The 18213-nt window shown below is 37.8% G+C and overlaps 1 protein-coding gene across 1 annotated transcript in view; it reads right to left on the bottom strand.

The window, feature by feature from the left end:
• LOC121901343 (complexin-2) overlaps positions 1-18213 on the bottom strand; it is a 57802-nt gene that overhangs the window by 17320 nt on the left and 22269 nt on the right. The window contains exon 2 of the mRNA XM_042418078.1: positions 1265-1438. Within this exon, the coding sequence (XP_042274012.1) occupies positions 1265-1295 (31 nt within the window). The 5' untranslated portion in view covers positions 1296-1438. The remainder of the gene's footprint in view (positions 1-1264; positions 1439-18213) is intronic.

The following is an 18213-nucleotide window of genomic DNA, read 5'->3' on the forward strand; positions in this document are numbered from 1 at the left end:
TGTTTATATCAAATCAAGACAGACACAAACACACCAGTTCTTTTTAGAGCTTCATAAACTCAAAATCTCCTGCCTGCAACATTGAGATCAAAGAGGCCACTTCAGTCAGATTCAACCCAGTTGGCTGGTGAGATTTGACCAACAGCTCTTTGCTTTCCATTGTGCTAACCACTGATCCACCCTGTTATCCATAAAAAATTACACAGAAATTGTGTTCTGACATGAGTGTTCATGATAGATTAGGACCTTTTTGGGCCACATTTATGGAACATATTACCAGAAGAACTACAGTGTGCCCCAATAATGACTGTCTTTAAGAGCAGACTTATAACCCTGTTATTCTCTGCTGCCTACTAATGTTGTGTTTGTCACCATGTGTATTGTCTGTTATTTTGTACATTTGGTTACATTTTCTTTAACACTCTCTTTCAGATTTACTTTTTTTAATGTTTTCTTTTTTGTAAATACACATAAACCACTTTGAAATTTCCCTAAGTGTATGAACTATTATATAAAATCAAACTTGCCTTTTTTTCATAGCCATTACTTTGTGGCAGCAGCCATACCAGCAGCTCTGTGAGGCTGTACACAGCTGAATGTTAACATGCTAATGTTTAGCAGGTAATGTTTACCATGTTTAACATCTTAGCTTAGCATGTTAGCATGCTAGAAACTACTAATTGACACCTCTCACGAAGTGCAGCTGAGGTTGATAAATGTCATTGGTTCTGCAGGTCTTTGGTCAGAAATCAAAGTGTTGGACAAAGTCAAATGTTGACTTGATTGTGGGACTATGAGAAAAATTACATGATCAACAAAGCTGTTCTAATTCATCCTGCAGGGAACATAATATTCTGTACTAAAATTCATGTTAATGCATGAATGCATGTTGTGGAGAAATTTTATTCTGAACAAAAAATGTCAGCCTCGTGATGGAGATAGAGGAAAAGTCAGGGGATCACCAAAATCAGTAGGATTCGTCCTCTGAGGATCCTGGAAGTTTGAACAAAATGTAATGGCAATTCATTCAACAGCTAAGCATTTGAATTGTCATTGATATCCCTGGTTCAAATGACTAAAATGACCACACTAATGTGTAATTCAGTGGAACAAACACAAGATACAGGGTTACCAGACATCAGACTATCTCCAGGAGAAAACCAACTGAGTCTTCTGTTCCGACATGATGGCGACATGGAAAAACTGTCAGAGCAATGACAGGTTACGGTGTACATGGACAAGAGGTCTAGAGTTGGGTACTTACCACCTAAAGCTTGTTTCATTACAAAATCCATGGTTCCTGCTGATTCGTACGGTTGTTCTTCTCAAAGCCAAAGAGATCTGAGCATGTAGCCACCAAGCCTGGGATCTCCGGATGTCTCGATCCTTTTCACTTTCCCCTTCCTCTGTGGTGATGCAGAGCGTCTTTCTGCTGGACCTGAGAGAGAAAAAAGATGGAAAATATTTAACAAACAACCTCTGTAAACTTAGTTTAAAATAGACGTTAAGCCATTTTCATTTACTGACACAGCACGACAGTAATTTTGCTTGAATCAAGTTCACAAAAGATTTTCCTTTTCCTGCTGTACCCATTTCAGGTTTGTTTGGAATAAACAGAAGGATATGAATAAAGGAAAAGACAGGAGAAAAAAAAACAAGGTTGTTTTTTTCCTCATTTCCTGAAAAGCCTTACATCAGAGAGTCTAAAGCAATTTAACCAATGTGTCCAGCTTGGAGTGTGAGACAGCAGATCACGCTGATGTTAAAACAACAGATAATGGGGATCTTCTTAACACTCTTTAGCCCTGTGACAGGAATCCCATTCTGGGAAGCAGGTAGATCAATCAATGGCCATTTGCTCCAGGTCACTTATCTGTCTGTAACTCAATACCAACGGATCAGTCATCTTGTGTTGCTAACTGCTCATAAATATTTCACAGTAAGTGAAACGATGTGGTTGTTTTCTGTTTAGATCCATCCGACACATGGATGACACACTTTCCACTTAGATGCAGATTGAGGAAATGAGTTTATATCCACACATATTACTGTATATAAAAACACACACTTGCACTATTTGAAAGGGAAATCCACTTCACAAAAAAAGATAGCCACATCCATATTTTCTCATTAATATTTCATGAGCTATGACAATTAGTGTCAGTTTCAGAAGATATTTCCTGCATTTCCATACCAGTGTGTAATACAATCGCTTTGTATATCATTCTCATGTACTGCAAGACTGCCTGAGTGCATATCAACATAAAAAAAATTAACATGAAGTTTATTTACAGAGCAGTGTATGAGCAGTAAGCAAAACGAGCTCAGAGAGTGTACTTTATTATAGAGCTGCTACGATAAGTTGATTAGTTGATTGACAAAATTAATGGACAACTATTTTGATAATCGAATGAATTGAATCAATTACAGCTAATGGTCCGCGCCTTAACCTTGGTGCTATCAGAGGACCATGTACACTACTTTTTCACAGTCAGTGACAGGCAAAGAAGGCAAAGTGGATTCACAGCTTACAGTGTACACTCTTATCAAAACATCACTTTGTCAGTTTCACCTTCCTTCTCCATGAAGTTGTGGTTGAATTAAATGTGGCAATTTCAGTTTAGTGAGTGGATTGTAGTTTATTGAATCAAATGAAAGTGCAATTAGAGTCCTATCCAAAACATACTTCTCTTTAAGCCCTACTGTCTGCTTAAAAGCATTTAATTGTGATTTAAAACATCACCAAGAAAAATATCAGAAGAAGGGAAATTAGCTAGTGTCACATTATGCCATTTTTAATTAAGGTATGGTCGATGAGATGTGCCAATCTGGGAAGAATATGTGGTGAGTTTTAGGTTTTTGGGTTTAGGTTTATTGATACCTTAATACATTTTAGAAACACAACATACCAGACTTTGTCTGGGATAGCACGATAAAGTCATAGACTTAATTCCATCGTTGTCCCTGGTGTTTTCACAGTCCATCAACCATTCAAAAGATTGGGACAGGAGTTCATTGTTTGATGTGAAAAAATATCATAACACAAGCACCAAATGTAGACATCTGAAGAAAAAGTGGTAAGCAACATGCTTTTAGGATGTAGTCAAGACAAAAGGCAAAATAAACTCACATAACATCACATCTTAAGAGACAAGGGTTGGTTGTTAGACACAAAAACATATCAAGATACTGTACTATCATTCGATTCAGGAACTAGTAGCCATTGTTTTGCCTCTGCTGTTTCACTGGAGCATTAGCACTGTCAGGTGGTCATTAGAGTCATCAGAAGTTCTCTGGGGACCTTTTTTATGATTTTACAGATACAAGCTTCATGAATACCATCCAGAGAGCCTATCACTGATCTGCAGCTACTAAGGAATATATAATAGGCTGATTTGTATATATTTGAAAGTCCTTGAGCTTTAGGAGTGCAGTCTTGTGTGAAGAGATGCTTGTTCTGTCTCTTCTTGAAAGCATGAACACCTCATGACACATCCGACGACAGCAGGGGGAAGGCTGCTCCATGTTGTTACAGTGGAGTTGAGAAAGCTCCTGTCAAGGCATTTGGTGTTAGCCCTGGGGAGTGACAAGGCATGGCTTGGTGGTAACCTCTGGGTGGTTGGGAGTGTGCATCTTGAAAAAAAAAGTTGTTACAGCAACTGCTCTGTGATGGCTCAGCTTGGTGATGGCAGAATCCTTTAGGACATAGTCTTCATCCACACAAATTATATTTATTGCCTTTTTCCAGATGATATCTAGCTGCCTAAGAGTGGTTTGTGAGGCATTCATCTAGGCATGGCAGGAATACTCCATGATGCTCCTGACCTGGGTGTTGTAAACATTGGCTCTGCCTCTGGGAAACAAGCTTGTTGGCCAACTTCTGCAATGCTCCAAGATGTTAGACTGATAGCTGGTCCACTGGAGTTTTCTATCAATGCATCGTCCTAGAATTTCCATCTGCTCACCGAGCTTGATTTGTAATGCTCAGGCTGATCAGGATGAGATGGATTCCTCTTTCTGGACAGGATCATTGCCTTACACTTGTTGGGCTCAAAGACAACCTTCCAGGCATCAGCCCACTTTCTGATGTTTTTCTGATGTCCAGGTCTTTGTTTAGGCTTGCTAACACCTCAGACTCATGTGATGGAGTTATAGTGGAAGATCATGCATGTTTGTACCAAATTCATGGCAAAGCATTGAAAAATAGTTGTTGAGATATTTCAGTCTGGACTAAAGTGGTGGAGCTAACGACATTGCCATCCCTAGAGTCATACTACTAGCGTGGTTAAAGCATATGATTGATGATTTAATATGTTCTTTTACTGTCAACAAATCTCATGTGCAGAGCCAACAATGAATTGATTCACTGACAAGTATTATGTGAGTATCCAAAGCCTGATATATATTATTCCTATGTGCTGTAGACCTCCTTTGTTGTCCAAAAACTATTAAAAACGCTTCAATAAGCTATACCATTACACTGGGTGACATGTTCCTTCGACATGAAGATTATGGACAGCATGTTTTCAGTCTCCAGAGAGTGGTTCTCTGTAAGGCAGAGGCCACTGATATATAGCACAATATGCATACATACGCAATGGCATCCACCTTCCACAGAACTACTCTCTGGAGACTGAAAACATGATCACTGTTATTAATCTTTGGAGCCATTTCTAAACAAACTAATATGACCAAACTCTTCACAATGAAGGAACATGTCACTCAGTGCAGCAGTGTGGCTCATTGATTTGTTTTTAATAGTTTTTGGACAACAATGGAGGTCTACAGCACAGAGGAATAGGATATATCAGACTTTGGATATACACACAGTACTTGGTATAGATATATACATTATGCTATAGATCAGTTCATTGTTGGTTTGGCTCTGCACATGAGATTTGTTGACAATAGAATAATGTAGACAAATGCCAGCCTGATCCTTTAAGGATGGAGTGGAAAGACCCTTAATTCATTTGGAAGAATATTTATTACCTTCATGTTTCATTAGAGAATTGTTTTCAGTATATTTGGGTTTTTCTTGGAGCCAGCATCCAGTGGCCATTAGAGGAACTGCAGCTTCAAGCACATCTGCACATTGAGGATTGCACCTTGTTGTCCCTGCACTGTGTTACTGTATACTGTCTGCCTGTGTATCTATTTGATAAACTGCACTAGTGTCAACGACAATGAAATCCTCCACATTTATTGCAGCTGGCGAACCAGAACACCATTTCCATTTTGAAGCAGATCCCTCCCCGCTCTCCTCGCAAAGCGCCCGGTGTCATTTTGCTACGCCAATATTTTTCAGAGCTGAATAGAGCTGGGATGAGATGGGATGGGACAGCAGATTGAGCTGCACAGCTTATTCTGGGAGGCAACAGGGGAGACGAGGACGCGTGGGACGAGAATCCATTTGTAACTGTGACCAAGTGCTTCAGGGGGTGAAGCACCTCATTTCCATACACACACATACACACACACACACACACAAAATGAGAACACACACCCACACACAAGATTTCATTAACAGGGAAATACGCAAATACATGCTCACACACAATACGAGAAACACAAATGCTACACATTTAACCTATGTGAGGAGAGTAAACTGTGCACGTATACATAAATGTGTGTTTGTGTGTATGCATACAAAAATAGGTGCATACAGGCGTGTGTGTCACTAAACGACAGTGTCATTAATCTGAATTTATGCTCAACTGAAAGAAGGACATGAATCAGATCATTTTAGAGATTAAATCAGTACTAAACAAGGATGTATAAACACATTCCGGTTTTCTGAAGAGCCTTGAAGAGAAGTGTGTATGTTCAAGCATCCATGAATGAGTGTGTGTGTGTACTTTTGTGTGTGTTGCTTGCAGTTTGAATACATATAAATATAAAGAGAATATATATAGTATATATATATATATATTTTATTATCTTGATTTTCACATAGAGTACAAGCAGTGTAACAGTATTTCCTTTAGAAATACCTCATCCTCCTACACCTGAGCTTTCACTCAGCAAGGTCAGAGGTCACAGACACCCACGGTTCAGCTATGGTACTTATTGTACTGTATATATCTTTTTTTAACACTTTATGCTGCTGAACAAAGGAAATATATGTACATAAATATGAAACTGTGGCCCTCTTACCATGTGGATAACAAAAGAGGAATAGCAAGAATGAAAACTGACAGAAAAAAAGAAAATCGTCATGTTAGGTTCCTGCTGCTCTGAGGTTTTTCTTACTGTTGCATTTTCAAGCATAATTTTATTAGACATGATTTTATGTTTCTGTATTTAATGAAAAAGAAAAACAAGGACAGCACTCCAAATTGACTTTTCACAAAAAGACAGAGGTGGGTTAATTATAGATTGTTAGATCTATAATTAACCCACCTGTGTTTATTGATTGTGAAACTGCCAGTACACACGGTGAAGAAGGGCGTCTCGCCCGAAACGTCCATGTGGCAATTAAAAAAGTCAATTTGGAGCGCTGTCCTAGTTTTTCTTTTTCATTATTTACTACTTTAAGGATCCAGCACCCAGTTTTCATGATATTATTGTGAGTTGAGTGCGTTGTATCTTATTTTTTTCTGTTTCTGTATTTGTCATTGAACTTTACTTTGCAGCTGTAGTTTCATTTTGAGTCTACATTTTTGGTTTTGTGTAGACAGTCTTACAACTTACATAAATACAAATACATCACAGTATACAACAGCTGTGTGTGTGTGTGTGTGTGTGTGTGTGTGAGTGTGTGTGTGTGTGTGTGTGTGTGGCCTCTGGTGTTTGTGGTCTGGCAGTAGAACATTTCTCTTATCGTTACAGAAACAGACTCAAGGACACACTAATGGAATAAAGGAAAGATGCTGCAGTCAGAGAAGGACATCTGGAAAAAAAGGCACACATACACACATACACACACACACTTGTGTATTGAGGGCATTCAGTTAAAGTCATAATCCTTGACAATAAATGTTCGATTATCTTCGTATCTTTGTATCCCAGCAGTGATGCGGCCTGTATGAAACCTTCTCTGACCCTGATCATCTGGGACAGGTCTGCTTTCTGTCCCCAGAGTCAAAACTAAACCTGGAGAAGCAGCGTTTAGTTTTTATTCTCCACATATCTGGAACAAACTCCCAGAAGACTTGAGATCTGCTGCAACTCTCAGTCCTTTGAAATTGAGGCTTAAGACGTTTCTGTTTGCCTTTTATTAAATCAAAATCTGGACCTTTTGATTCATATATCGCACTGCACTGCCATTTTCATTCTCCAGTTTTATTCTATTTTAGCTTATTTTAATTTTCTATTCAACTCTTTTAAATTTGTATTTTTATAATGCATTGTGTTTCTTTTACATTTTGTCTTGATGCCTTTTAAGTTTTATGTAAAGCACTTTGAATTGCATTGTTGTTGACATGTGCCATACAGATAAACTTGCTTTGCCTTCTCTGTTGACTTTGTTGTTCCAAACATTCATTTTCTTGTGGCTCTCTCTTGAAGCGTATTACACTTTTACGAGATATTTTCAAGAAAGAAAACCATGGTGACCAAACAGCAACCTAAAATGTGTTAACACTCAGTTTTTCTCACCAAAACACATTGTGTGCGTCCTTGAGGTCTAACCAAGCAGCAGCTACCACAGCTTGAAGATGAAACCAGTGCAGAAGTGCCACCGACAGCTGCTAGATGCTCCAACTTACTCACACTGAAAAAGCCTCAACTTCTCTCTAGAAATACAAAGTCAATCACTTTTTTTTTTACAGTCATTATGGTCTCAATCTCTAAATTCTGTGCTGGTGATCATTTTGGAAATTATTGCTCCATTAATGAAATTCAAAGACTTATAGTAGCTTTGATGTCTGCTGTGTGGGCGTTGATTGACAGCTGTGATTGACAGTTGGTTGGACAGTTGGCTCCTGGACTTGCATTGAGTTGGATTATTGTTGCAATATTGTTGCTTTGAATTCATTTCCTTCCTAATAATACATTTGCAAAAAAATGTACAAAAAAATGTTTGCGAGCAAGCAGTTTTCTTCTGAGTATTAAGTGTATTGCATCACTCAACAAAACATGGAAATACTTGGAAAAACATTTTTGGGGATAATGCATTAGAGTACTCAGATTGCTTTTTTGTTGTAACGAGATACATCACGCCTAGTGCTGGACGGGGTAGTTTGTTAAGTTTGCTGTTTTATGTTCCAAAATGCAAATGTTACTTTTTGTTAGCGTTTGTAACGTGTCTGTTCAGAACATGGTGGTTTATGTTGGTAATTGTCATTTTTGTGCTGGTTTACAGTTTTAATCATGAGTGAGGTGGCTGTTACATTTCTTGACCACAGCTGTTTTTGCTACGGTGTTTTTGAGATCCTGCCCACTGTATTGTATTTCAATAATTGCTGAGAACTGCTTCCTGTCTTTCATTCCATGCTGCTCACCACAATATATATTTCCAACATGCCCAGGGAATTGCAAAGGGGTTTTCAATTTTGGTAATGCAAAAGTACTCTGATGCACTACTTTTCCCAGGAGGTAACGTTACTTTTTAGTGGCAGTAATGTAACATAACATGTTCTTTTAAAAAATAATGTTACCCAACACTGGCTACTAGTGGTCAAAAACTCCACAGGGATCCTTTAACTGTAATGCAGCATTTAAAAGGGTAAACACAGAAGTAATCTGTCATGGTATTGCATTAATTGAAAATCCCACAATCCTAACATCTCCACTTCTACTCATTAGAAATTAATTAAAACATAACTGATAAAATATAATATCCTTTTAATATATTTTTAATTTCAAGGGTCATAAAACTTGAGCATGGCGTATTTTAATCACGCATGTTTTCATCTCTCCTCGTGTCATCTTCCACATCACTCTCTACCTGCAAACTGAAACCTCTCCAACACAACAGAAACATAGCAGCACAATCTTAGGAGCTCCTTCATCTGCCAAAGACCGGAACAATTCATCACGCTGTTATCATGTGAAACAGAGAAGCGTCACTCCACCTGCCTCCATTTACATCCTCGTCAGAAACCAGAGGCCTGAACCTCGGCTCGTTATGTAAGAGCTTATCAGTGGGCGGTTAGCGTTGGACTGGAAGCTGAAGCAGCTCTGCCGCATACTGAACTTCTCCATTCCAGTGATAGTGGCAAGGCTTTAAAACCTTACGTAACCCTCCCTTTTACACAGGGCCAAATATACCATACAATCACTGACAACAGCACCCAAGGGCAACCCCCACCCCCCACCCCCTCCTCCTCCAATCTCCCATTCCCCAGCACCCAACCATTTTCCCTCCATCCTCCACCACCCTTTCTTCTTCTTCTTCTCCTTTTTTTTTTTTTTTTTTTTAATTTCATAATCCAAGCGCTGGCAGCGGTGCATGACTTGGGATAATGTTATCAGGGCCGGGCAGGACCGCGCGCTGATCCTATCCAGTTAATTGGAAGTTGTTTCCCAGTTTCACGGCCGGAGACGGGGATGGGAGCGGCTCAGGAAGGCGGACATGAGCCTGTCAATGGAACATGTTTATGACAGGCAAAGTAAATGTGTTAGAGGGAAGGGAAGAAAGGAAAGAAAAAAAAAAGGACAGAGAAAGCCTTAAATGTGTGTGATTTCAGTTCAGGGATGACAGGTCCATTAAAGGAGTTACAACCAGCATGGAGAGGCACATACTGGATCCAATAAGCAATGTTGCTATTACCTTTTTTCTAATGATGGAATAAACAACATATTGCTGTTGTCATGCGAAAACCCATTACTCCAGTTTTTGCTGAGTTTCATTTTTTAGCTTTAAAGGATGATTCTATGTGTTTCTTATTGTCAACAAATCCCATATAAAAGACCAAAACCAACAGTATGTTAACAACAAGCTATGTAGGTGGGATTAAGAATGGCAGCGTCCTCATCCTGTGGTCTTGCGCTTGAGGCAGAAAAATGGCAAAAATCACTAAAATCTAAATTGACTCAGCTGTACAGATTGTTTTAAGTCGACTGACAAAAATAAAGACACAATATTTCTACAATCATCATGACACAAGTTAGGTTTGGGTGACGTAAAATCCTTCCCAAACAGAAAATAGCTACCATGAACACAATGTCAGACTGAATAATGAAGTGAGTCAGTCGGATTATCAGACTGTGGAATAAAAATAGATTTTACAAAATTTACAGCATGCATCCAAAAAAGAAACCCTAATGTGTAATTTCGAGCTGCAAAAATTAGTTGATTGACAGAAAAAAAATCGGCAACTATTTTGATAATGAATGAATCATTTGAGTTATTTTTTAAAGCAAAAATGTCAAACTACCCCGAGTTCCAGACAGTCATTTGTGAGGATTTGCTGCTTTTCATGGTCTTATGTGATAGTAAATTGAATATTTTTGAAACAAACAATTTGAAGATGAGTTTTTAAATGTTTTTTAACTGAAAATAACATTAGTTGCAACTCGAGTGTAATTATAACAATTTCCTGTTCTCTCAGGCTCATGAAACTCTTTTAATGAGCTCACAAATGCACAAGGATCATCAACCCTTTTTATTACTCCTGAGGGTTGTGAAGATTCAAGGTTTTTACTCTGCAATTAATGTGCTGCATTGTAACAGTCTGTGCAGTGGAAGTGGTTGCAAAGGTCCCACATCCTGCATCTGTGCTGCATTAGTGGTGTAATGCAATGTTCTCATCATTGGTAAACCACATCTATGACATAATAGTGATCATCACTGACCTGGAGCCAATTATACGTGAAGATGGAACTCACTCGTATAAATCTTTTTGATCTTTCCAGGAACCTTTACCTCCATTTTAACCTCAGTAACCCAGAAAGCTCAAAACGAAGCTTTATAAAAACAGACACTAAACATCTAATGAGCTCTGAAGTGTGGAGAACGTCTCTCTTTGGAGAATCAGTTACACAAGATGAATCAGAGGTGAAAGGCTCGTGTCCCCTTTAACCAGTTTCAAGGACAGATGTTAAAAATAAAAGTCATTTGTAGCAGTCAGCACACACACACACACACACACCCACACTCTGCCCCCAGCTAGCCTTTCACCCAGTGTTTGATGAGCTGACCCTAGGGACAATCTGTCGGACATGAATGGGAAAATCAATACTGAGAGCTGGACGAATGAACCAAGATGGATCCCTGACAGGAGCTGTTTTTATACCAGGTTAGCATGACGCCAGCTGGACACTCAGTCTTTATCTGTCAGCAGTTAGAGAACACAATACTGTGGTACATGAGACTACTAATCAAATTTGAGGCTTTTGATTAATATCTTACACTGTTTCATGTGTCTTATTCTATTTGAGCTTATTTTTATTTCCAATTTAACTATTTTTAATTGTATTTTCTTTTTTTACATTGCCTTGTGTTGCTTTTACATTCTGTCTTGATGCCTTTAATGTTTTATGTAAAGCACTTTGAATTGCGTTGTTGTTGAAATGTGCTATACAAATAAACTCGCCTTGCCTTACACAGGACTACAATAATACAGTATCCATTACATATTAACTAGGGGTGTGCCCGAATACAAATACGTTATTCGACGAAGAACAAATAGTGTTTTTTTTGTTTTGTTTTGTTTTGTTTTTTAACGAATATTTGTTTCATACAAATATTTTATAAATTATTTGTTTTCAGGAAGAAAAAATAAAACATGTTAAATACCAGCGTGCAGGTCGGTTACATTGCTATCTCAGTGTCTCTCCTCTGCTCCGCTGTGACGTCTATCAGCAGGTCTCAATGAGGGGAGTCACATCCACCTGCTACATGACGCACATTTCTTAATTTGGACATCACATTCCCCAGAGATAAGTGAAGTGCTCCAAAGGGAACACTTCATGAACGCTTATTGTAACACTTTAATTTTCTAAAATTAAAAGTGTAATTAAAACAAAAAAAGGATTTTTAAACCTCTTTCCACTATTATTCGAATACAAATACAAATAATTTTTGCTGCCTCAACAAATACAGATACAAATACAAATACTGGGCCCTCTGCACATCCCTAATATTAATGCTAAAATGCTTTTTTTGATTAAACATGTTTTTATTTGTTAACTAATTGTAAATTTGCCATTACATTTGATAATAAAATAAATAAAATGGTTTCACTCTTGGTAAAGCTATACTGTCATTTATATCTGACTGCTACAACACAGCAGACATACAGCTTTATTTAGATTATGAAAGCTGTTCTAAACACAAAAAGTTTCTACATCAGTGTTTTGGGGCATCATACATCACAAATTTCTTTCCTAATGTCCAAAAATGTCCAAACTATTTGCCATGTTTTGTAAAAACTTACTTTAACGGATCAAATACCTAACATATTGATTCAAATGACAGAAAGTATACAGAAACCTGACCTCAAACTAGAGCCAAAATAAATTCACTTTTTTTTGGTGGACATGTTACCTTTTTCTGTTCTCATTACCGTCATTATTAGAGGACACGCTGGTGTTTAAATAGACAAAATTTAGTGTCATCTGCTCTGACAAAAGTCAAACAGGATTATGGGCATTTTCTTTAGCTATTTAATTCAAAATATAATCTGAAAATGATCAGATTATACCAGGCATCTTATTCCATTAGTTTTCAAACAGGAGGTCAGTTCCTCCCTTTAAAGCCAGATCCTAAGTTAAATGAACCAGATTCACGAGGAACCAATAATCAATAAAGAGGGCTCTGATGCAGGAAGACTATCAAGATTTAAGTTTGTGAGATTTATTCTGACAGCAATACATGTAAAGGACTAAATTTTGGAAGACAAGCAAAGACAAAGGTACCCTGGGCTTTCATATTGGTTCGTTTTTGTGCTGGTGGGGTTTGGTTTGGGTACAGATTGGTGGGAGTGGCTCATGAGAGCAGTGCCAGGGTTAGTCTAATAGGCACAGGTGTTACCTGTTGTCTAATAACTCTCTCCTTTTTATGCAGTAGCGTGCTGGACCTGAAAAAGACAAAACACACACGCTGGAGCAACAAGAGGAGGACGGACATGCCAGCCCTCTGTTATAATTGTATATTGATTCTGTGTTGTTTGAAAAACTGGACTGTGTGCCCTCCAGAAACACCGGGCGAGTGAGCAGAGTTAAGGAGTGAAAAATGTGTTTATGTTGTAAAAGCGTGTGTGTGTGGTCAATAAAAAGACGACCCGATGTGGACAGAACTGCTCGCGACTGTGTTTGTGCTGCGCAGAACCTCCGAAGTAACACTGAGACACCTGTTACGGTTTTGTTACTGAATTTTTTGGTCTTTATTTCAAAAAGTTTGAGAACCAATGATTTGTCCTTCAGTTTTGGTGTAGTACTGATTTTGTAAAAGATGCAGTTGGTCTTTATCCTGGTTTCATTTATTCTTTATTATCCATGTCTGCAATTCAGGAGGTAAAAAAATTCACTGCAAAATCTCAACCTAAGAGATAAATATGTGATGTAACAGCCAGTTCATTCCTCTCAATGGAAACTACAGTATTTAGTAAAATTTTAACTTACTTTAAAATCTGTTAAAACCTGTCAGGATACAAAAACTCTCCAATTAGCTAATTCTGAATAATTTATTAGTTGTTGTGAGCAGCGGAAAAGCAAAATGAGTCAAAGTTGAACGTGCAACAAATCGATTCAAACCGAAGACAGCGAGGCAGCCACCAGGAACGTTAAACTTCTCCCTAACAGGGCGTTATAAACACACACACATACACACAAACATTTTTCATTTTGTTTGTTCTGAATGAAATAACGTTGTGCGATGCAGAAAATTCACGGTGCAAATGTCACCGAAGACAGAAAATACATTTAGGAGACGAAAGTTAATGAATTAATGATGAGCTGCTAACGCCGCGCCTCGCTCTCAGATCTGCGAGGCAGCGACTTCACCGCTCGACAACATTATTTATTCATGTGACTCTGTGGTGATAAATTATTCCCTCAGCACAGGCTGGAAGGCAGAGGAAGGCTACACGACTCCATTTAATTTCTCTTCTTTAAAAGTGACTAACCCCCCCCTCCCCTTAAATGTTAGAGGAGGCTCTAGGAGACCTTGTTGCATAGATGAGGCTCACTTTAATTTGCATATTTTATTTTTAATAATGTGGTTTATAGAACTGGATTCTTGCAGGTTAGAAATGATGACATAGTTATATGATTATAAATATGTCATTCTATTTCCTCTGTGGGTCTATGATACAACATTATGTACTGATAGCACTCTTTAGTGTGGGTAATTTATATTAATTCAGTTCTGGTCTGTTTGTAACTAAATTAAATGACTGGACTGATTATATCACCACATCTATGCTTTTTCTGTTTTTGTTCTTCGTCTTCTCCTTCGTTTCTCTAAATCTTGCCTTTTGGCATTTTGTTGCCTCGGTCATATTTCTGTTTCGTTCTCTGGGAGTTTGTCGGTGGGAGGACTCATGTGGGAGTACGCAGGGAGGTGGATGCTGCTTCTGTGTTCCTGCTTTTCTAGTGTATATGAGGTTCAGTTTCCTTCTTTGATTCAGGTAAAAATTAAAAAGAGTTTAGAAAAATAATCGCCAATGGCCGATTTTAAGAATGATTCAATACGAATAATGTTTTGGTTTTTTTTGAGCTGTTAATACATAAATACTGTAAGTTCTGTTAGTAGTGAAACTTTAAATGCTGTTTTGGAGGTTAAAACTGGAGTTAAGATGCTTTATCCTAGTGTGTAATTTTAACCACTGCTGAAAAGTTGATGCTACCTCATTCAATAACATTACTATGTATTATTATTTTAATACCAGAGACTCTGAGGGAAGGTAAAATCACCTTAGCAGCAATTTTGCCTCCCATTAACTTTAATTAAAGCTTGAAGAACTGGCAAATTCAAGTATGAAAATGAAAATGTTAATAATTGCAGCTTTAAAGGATCTCCTGTCTCTTCACTATACACTGGTTTGGTACTGAAATTATGAATACCTCTAAAATTTGATATAATAAGGCAGGAAACCAGTTGCTCATTGATGTGTAATAACTGTGGAGAGACTGTGCCACGCCATCATTAACTCCCTCGACTTCTTAATTGTTGCACTCGGTGAATCTATCTGGTGTGAAGGACTATTGATGTGCGGTACATGAGGTGTAAAGAGGTGAAGTGTTTTTTTTTTCCCCCCACTGTCTGTTGTCTTCCTCGCTCCATCTGTTTCTGTCTCTTTCATTCATCCTGCCTTTGTTTCACCCTCTGCTATTGTTTGATTCTCTCTCACCGTCTGTCTGTCTCTCTCTTTTTTAAGCCTCTACCTCTTTTTCAACGTTTTCCTCATGTTCTTTCTACCACTATGACCGTTTTTCCTCTTTCTTTCCTTTTCTATTTACTTTATTTAAACAATTATAAGACATAACGGAGGCTGTGGGATACAATGAGATGCAGATTGAGGGTTTTTGTATCATTTGAAGTGAAAACTGCGTTTGGTTTTATTGTTAAATAATAATAAAGTTTTGACTTGTAAATATTTGACAACATAATTCTCTATATTTGTATATTTATATTTATATATTTACATGGAGATATCGAGCCCTTTCCATGATCCATGATCAGTTTTGCAACACAGTAACACTGCGACAAATCTACATTTTAAAGAGTCATTTTTTAAATTCTTTAAATTTTCTGTTTTTCCAGCAATTTTATTATCGTTCTTCTATAAAGTCAGTGGACTTCTGAGTGACATGTTAAAAGACAAACAGTCAAAATCAAAGACTTGACAAAACTCTCCTGGAGTCACAGAAGATATTGTATGACTGTTTTTCAAGACTGAGTAGTACCAACCATGAAAATTCAGCTAATATTGAAGCAGAAAATTGTTGGAGTGCCCCTTTAAGACAAGCGAAGAAATTCTGCTACTGCAGTGAGATTATTCCAACCTGTTTAACAATCTTCTTTTTTCAGTTTTGTACAAACAAGTGTCTCGAAAGAAGACAGAAAAAGGCAAACTTGCTGCATAAGAATGAAAAAAAAAATGACTCTATGAATGATTGTTTTGTGTTGGAAATGGGTTTTTATATCACTGCCACAGCAGATTTTCTTACTTGTATTAGAAGAATAAGACTTTAGGATTCAATAAAGTTGCTAAAAAAAAGGAGAATACGGAGATATGAAGGTATGTAGTGGTGATTCTGGAGGATTGTAGGACAAAGACAGATGAGGAAGGAGAGAAACTGAGGCCGACATACAGAGGCAGGTTGAATGTTATGTAATTAATGGAGCAATTAGCTGCTACAATACGGAGCGTTTACTCAGACATCTGTTCGGATGACAAACAATGAAATCGATCCGGCGCAGAGTCCCGACGTTCAGCCATTAAACAAACAATTCAGAGTCGATCTGAAAACACTGAAGGCTTCATTTACACAGATAAACCCCACATACGATATATTCTTCAGGTGTTTACTCATCATCTCTTCCACCTTTGTCCTGGTTCACATCCAGTGTGTTTACCTTTGAGCTAATTGTTGGATTAATTAACATCCATCTGTCAGGTTAACAGTTTAACCAGATTAGTTTAGTTAAATTAAGTCTAAAGGTAGAGTAAACATAACCAGATTAACAGACTTGAGCTAAAAAAATGACCTGTGCTGGAGCAGGAAAACTACTCTGATTTAAACCACATTATCAGTGCAGTGAGAGTAACGGTTGTCCTCCCTCAGGGGGCAAAGGAGGAAGTAGTTTAACATTTTTATACTGCCGAAAAAGGTTGTATGAATGACACCAGAGACTACAGTTCACATCCCATGTCTTACCAAGCGTCAACATTGGTTTATCTTAAAAGACGACTTTGACATTTAAAAATTCACTTATTAAGTGAGTTAGACAAAAAGACGAAACCTTTAACATCCTGGAATCTCTGTAGGTCTCGACCCAGAAATAGTACAAAACCCCTCGTAAAATGGTTTTGTTACTATGGGACAGAGCCAGGCTAGCTGTTTTCTTGTGCTAAGCTAAGCTAAGCTAGCCGTCTCTTGGCTGTAGCTTCATTTTTAGCGTACATGACATCCTCTCTCGTCTAGCTCTCGGCGAGAAAGCCAGCACGTGTACTCCACAAAATGTCAAACTTTCCTTTAACCACAAAGGCAATCTTTCCCTAACCTTGAATAATTGCTTTTATATCATTTGGATCATTTTAGAGGGCTTTTTTTTAAAAAACTGGCAGATGGATCCATAGAGAGAGCAGATGACTGAGAGATGATGTATGTGTTGGACATTTTTGTTGGAAAGTCATCAGTTACACTCATTTCTAGCGTATATAACAGGAGTATAAATGTGATTAGTGTCATCTAAATAAAGTCTGATGTGAAGTGTCATGCAGTTCATGTAAACCTAGTTGGTGTATTTTGAATAACTGCCTTTTTTACTTAAGTGTACAGTATGTTCCTTCTTTCCAAAAGTAGAATATTTAACATCAAGTCAATCAGCTACAGATGATGGTAGAAAATGTCATAACTGGAGCTGCAATCAGAGATTATTTTCTCAATCAATTAATCTATAAAATGTAAGAATGGTGGAAAATGTCGATGACCGTTTCCCAATACCAAGATGCAACCTCAGATGTTTTGTTTTTGTCCTGACCAAAGATATTCCAAAAATACATAAAAGATATACTGTATATGAATATATTATACAAATGAATACACAAGATATTAGATATTTACCAAAATTGCTCATGAATTTTCTGTCAGTAGACCAATCAATTAATCTACTGATCATTGCTGCTCAATTTTAGTGATATAAAACCCTCAGAGCTGAAGAAGGAGCCGCCATTTTTTAGTTCAACAACCATACAGGGTTCATCCTCAGAAAAGGGGAAACAGAAATCAATCTGCAGGAAGGAAACCACAAAGCAACAAAGCTGCGACACATGTTGGAGTTTCTATCCGCATTTGTAAACCAGAGATGAGAGAAACAACATCTTCTGGCACAAGATGCATCCTGGGAAATGTAGGAACTAACTAATACCAACAATCCATCACAAAATGACTCCTGGAGTTGCTGTGAACAGATGAATGGAAATCTTTTACAACTGTGCGATTTGCATAAAACACTCAGAAGCAAAAAAAAAAGCAACAAACAAACAAACAGCAAAGAAAAACCAAGCAGGGAAAAGGCAGCTGGTGATGAAGTAGAATCAAACAGCTGGTGACATTTTCAGAGTGAACTCATTCAGCCTGAAGACAAAAGAATCCAAA

Source organism: Thunnus maccoyii, chromosome 8, assembly GCF_910596095.1.
Source record: "Thunnus maccoyii chromosome 8, fThuMac1.1, whole genome shotgun sequence".
In the NCBI taxonomy this organism is placed as follows: domain Eukaryota; kingdom Metazoa; phylum Chordata; class Actinopteri; order Scombriformes; family Scombridae; genus Thunnus; species Thunnus maccoyii.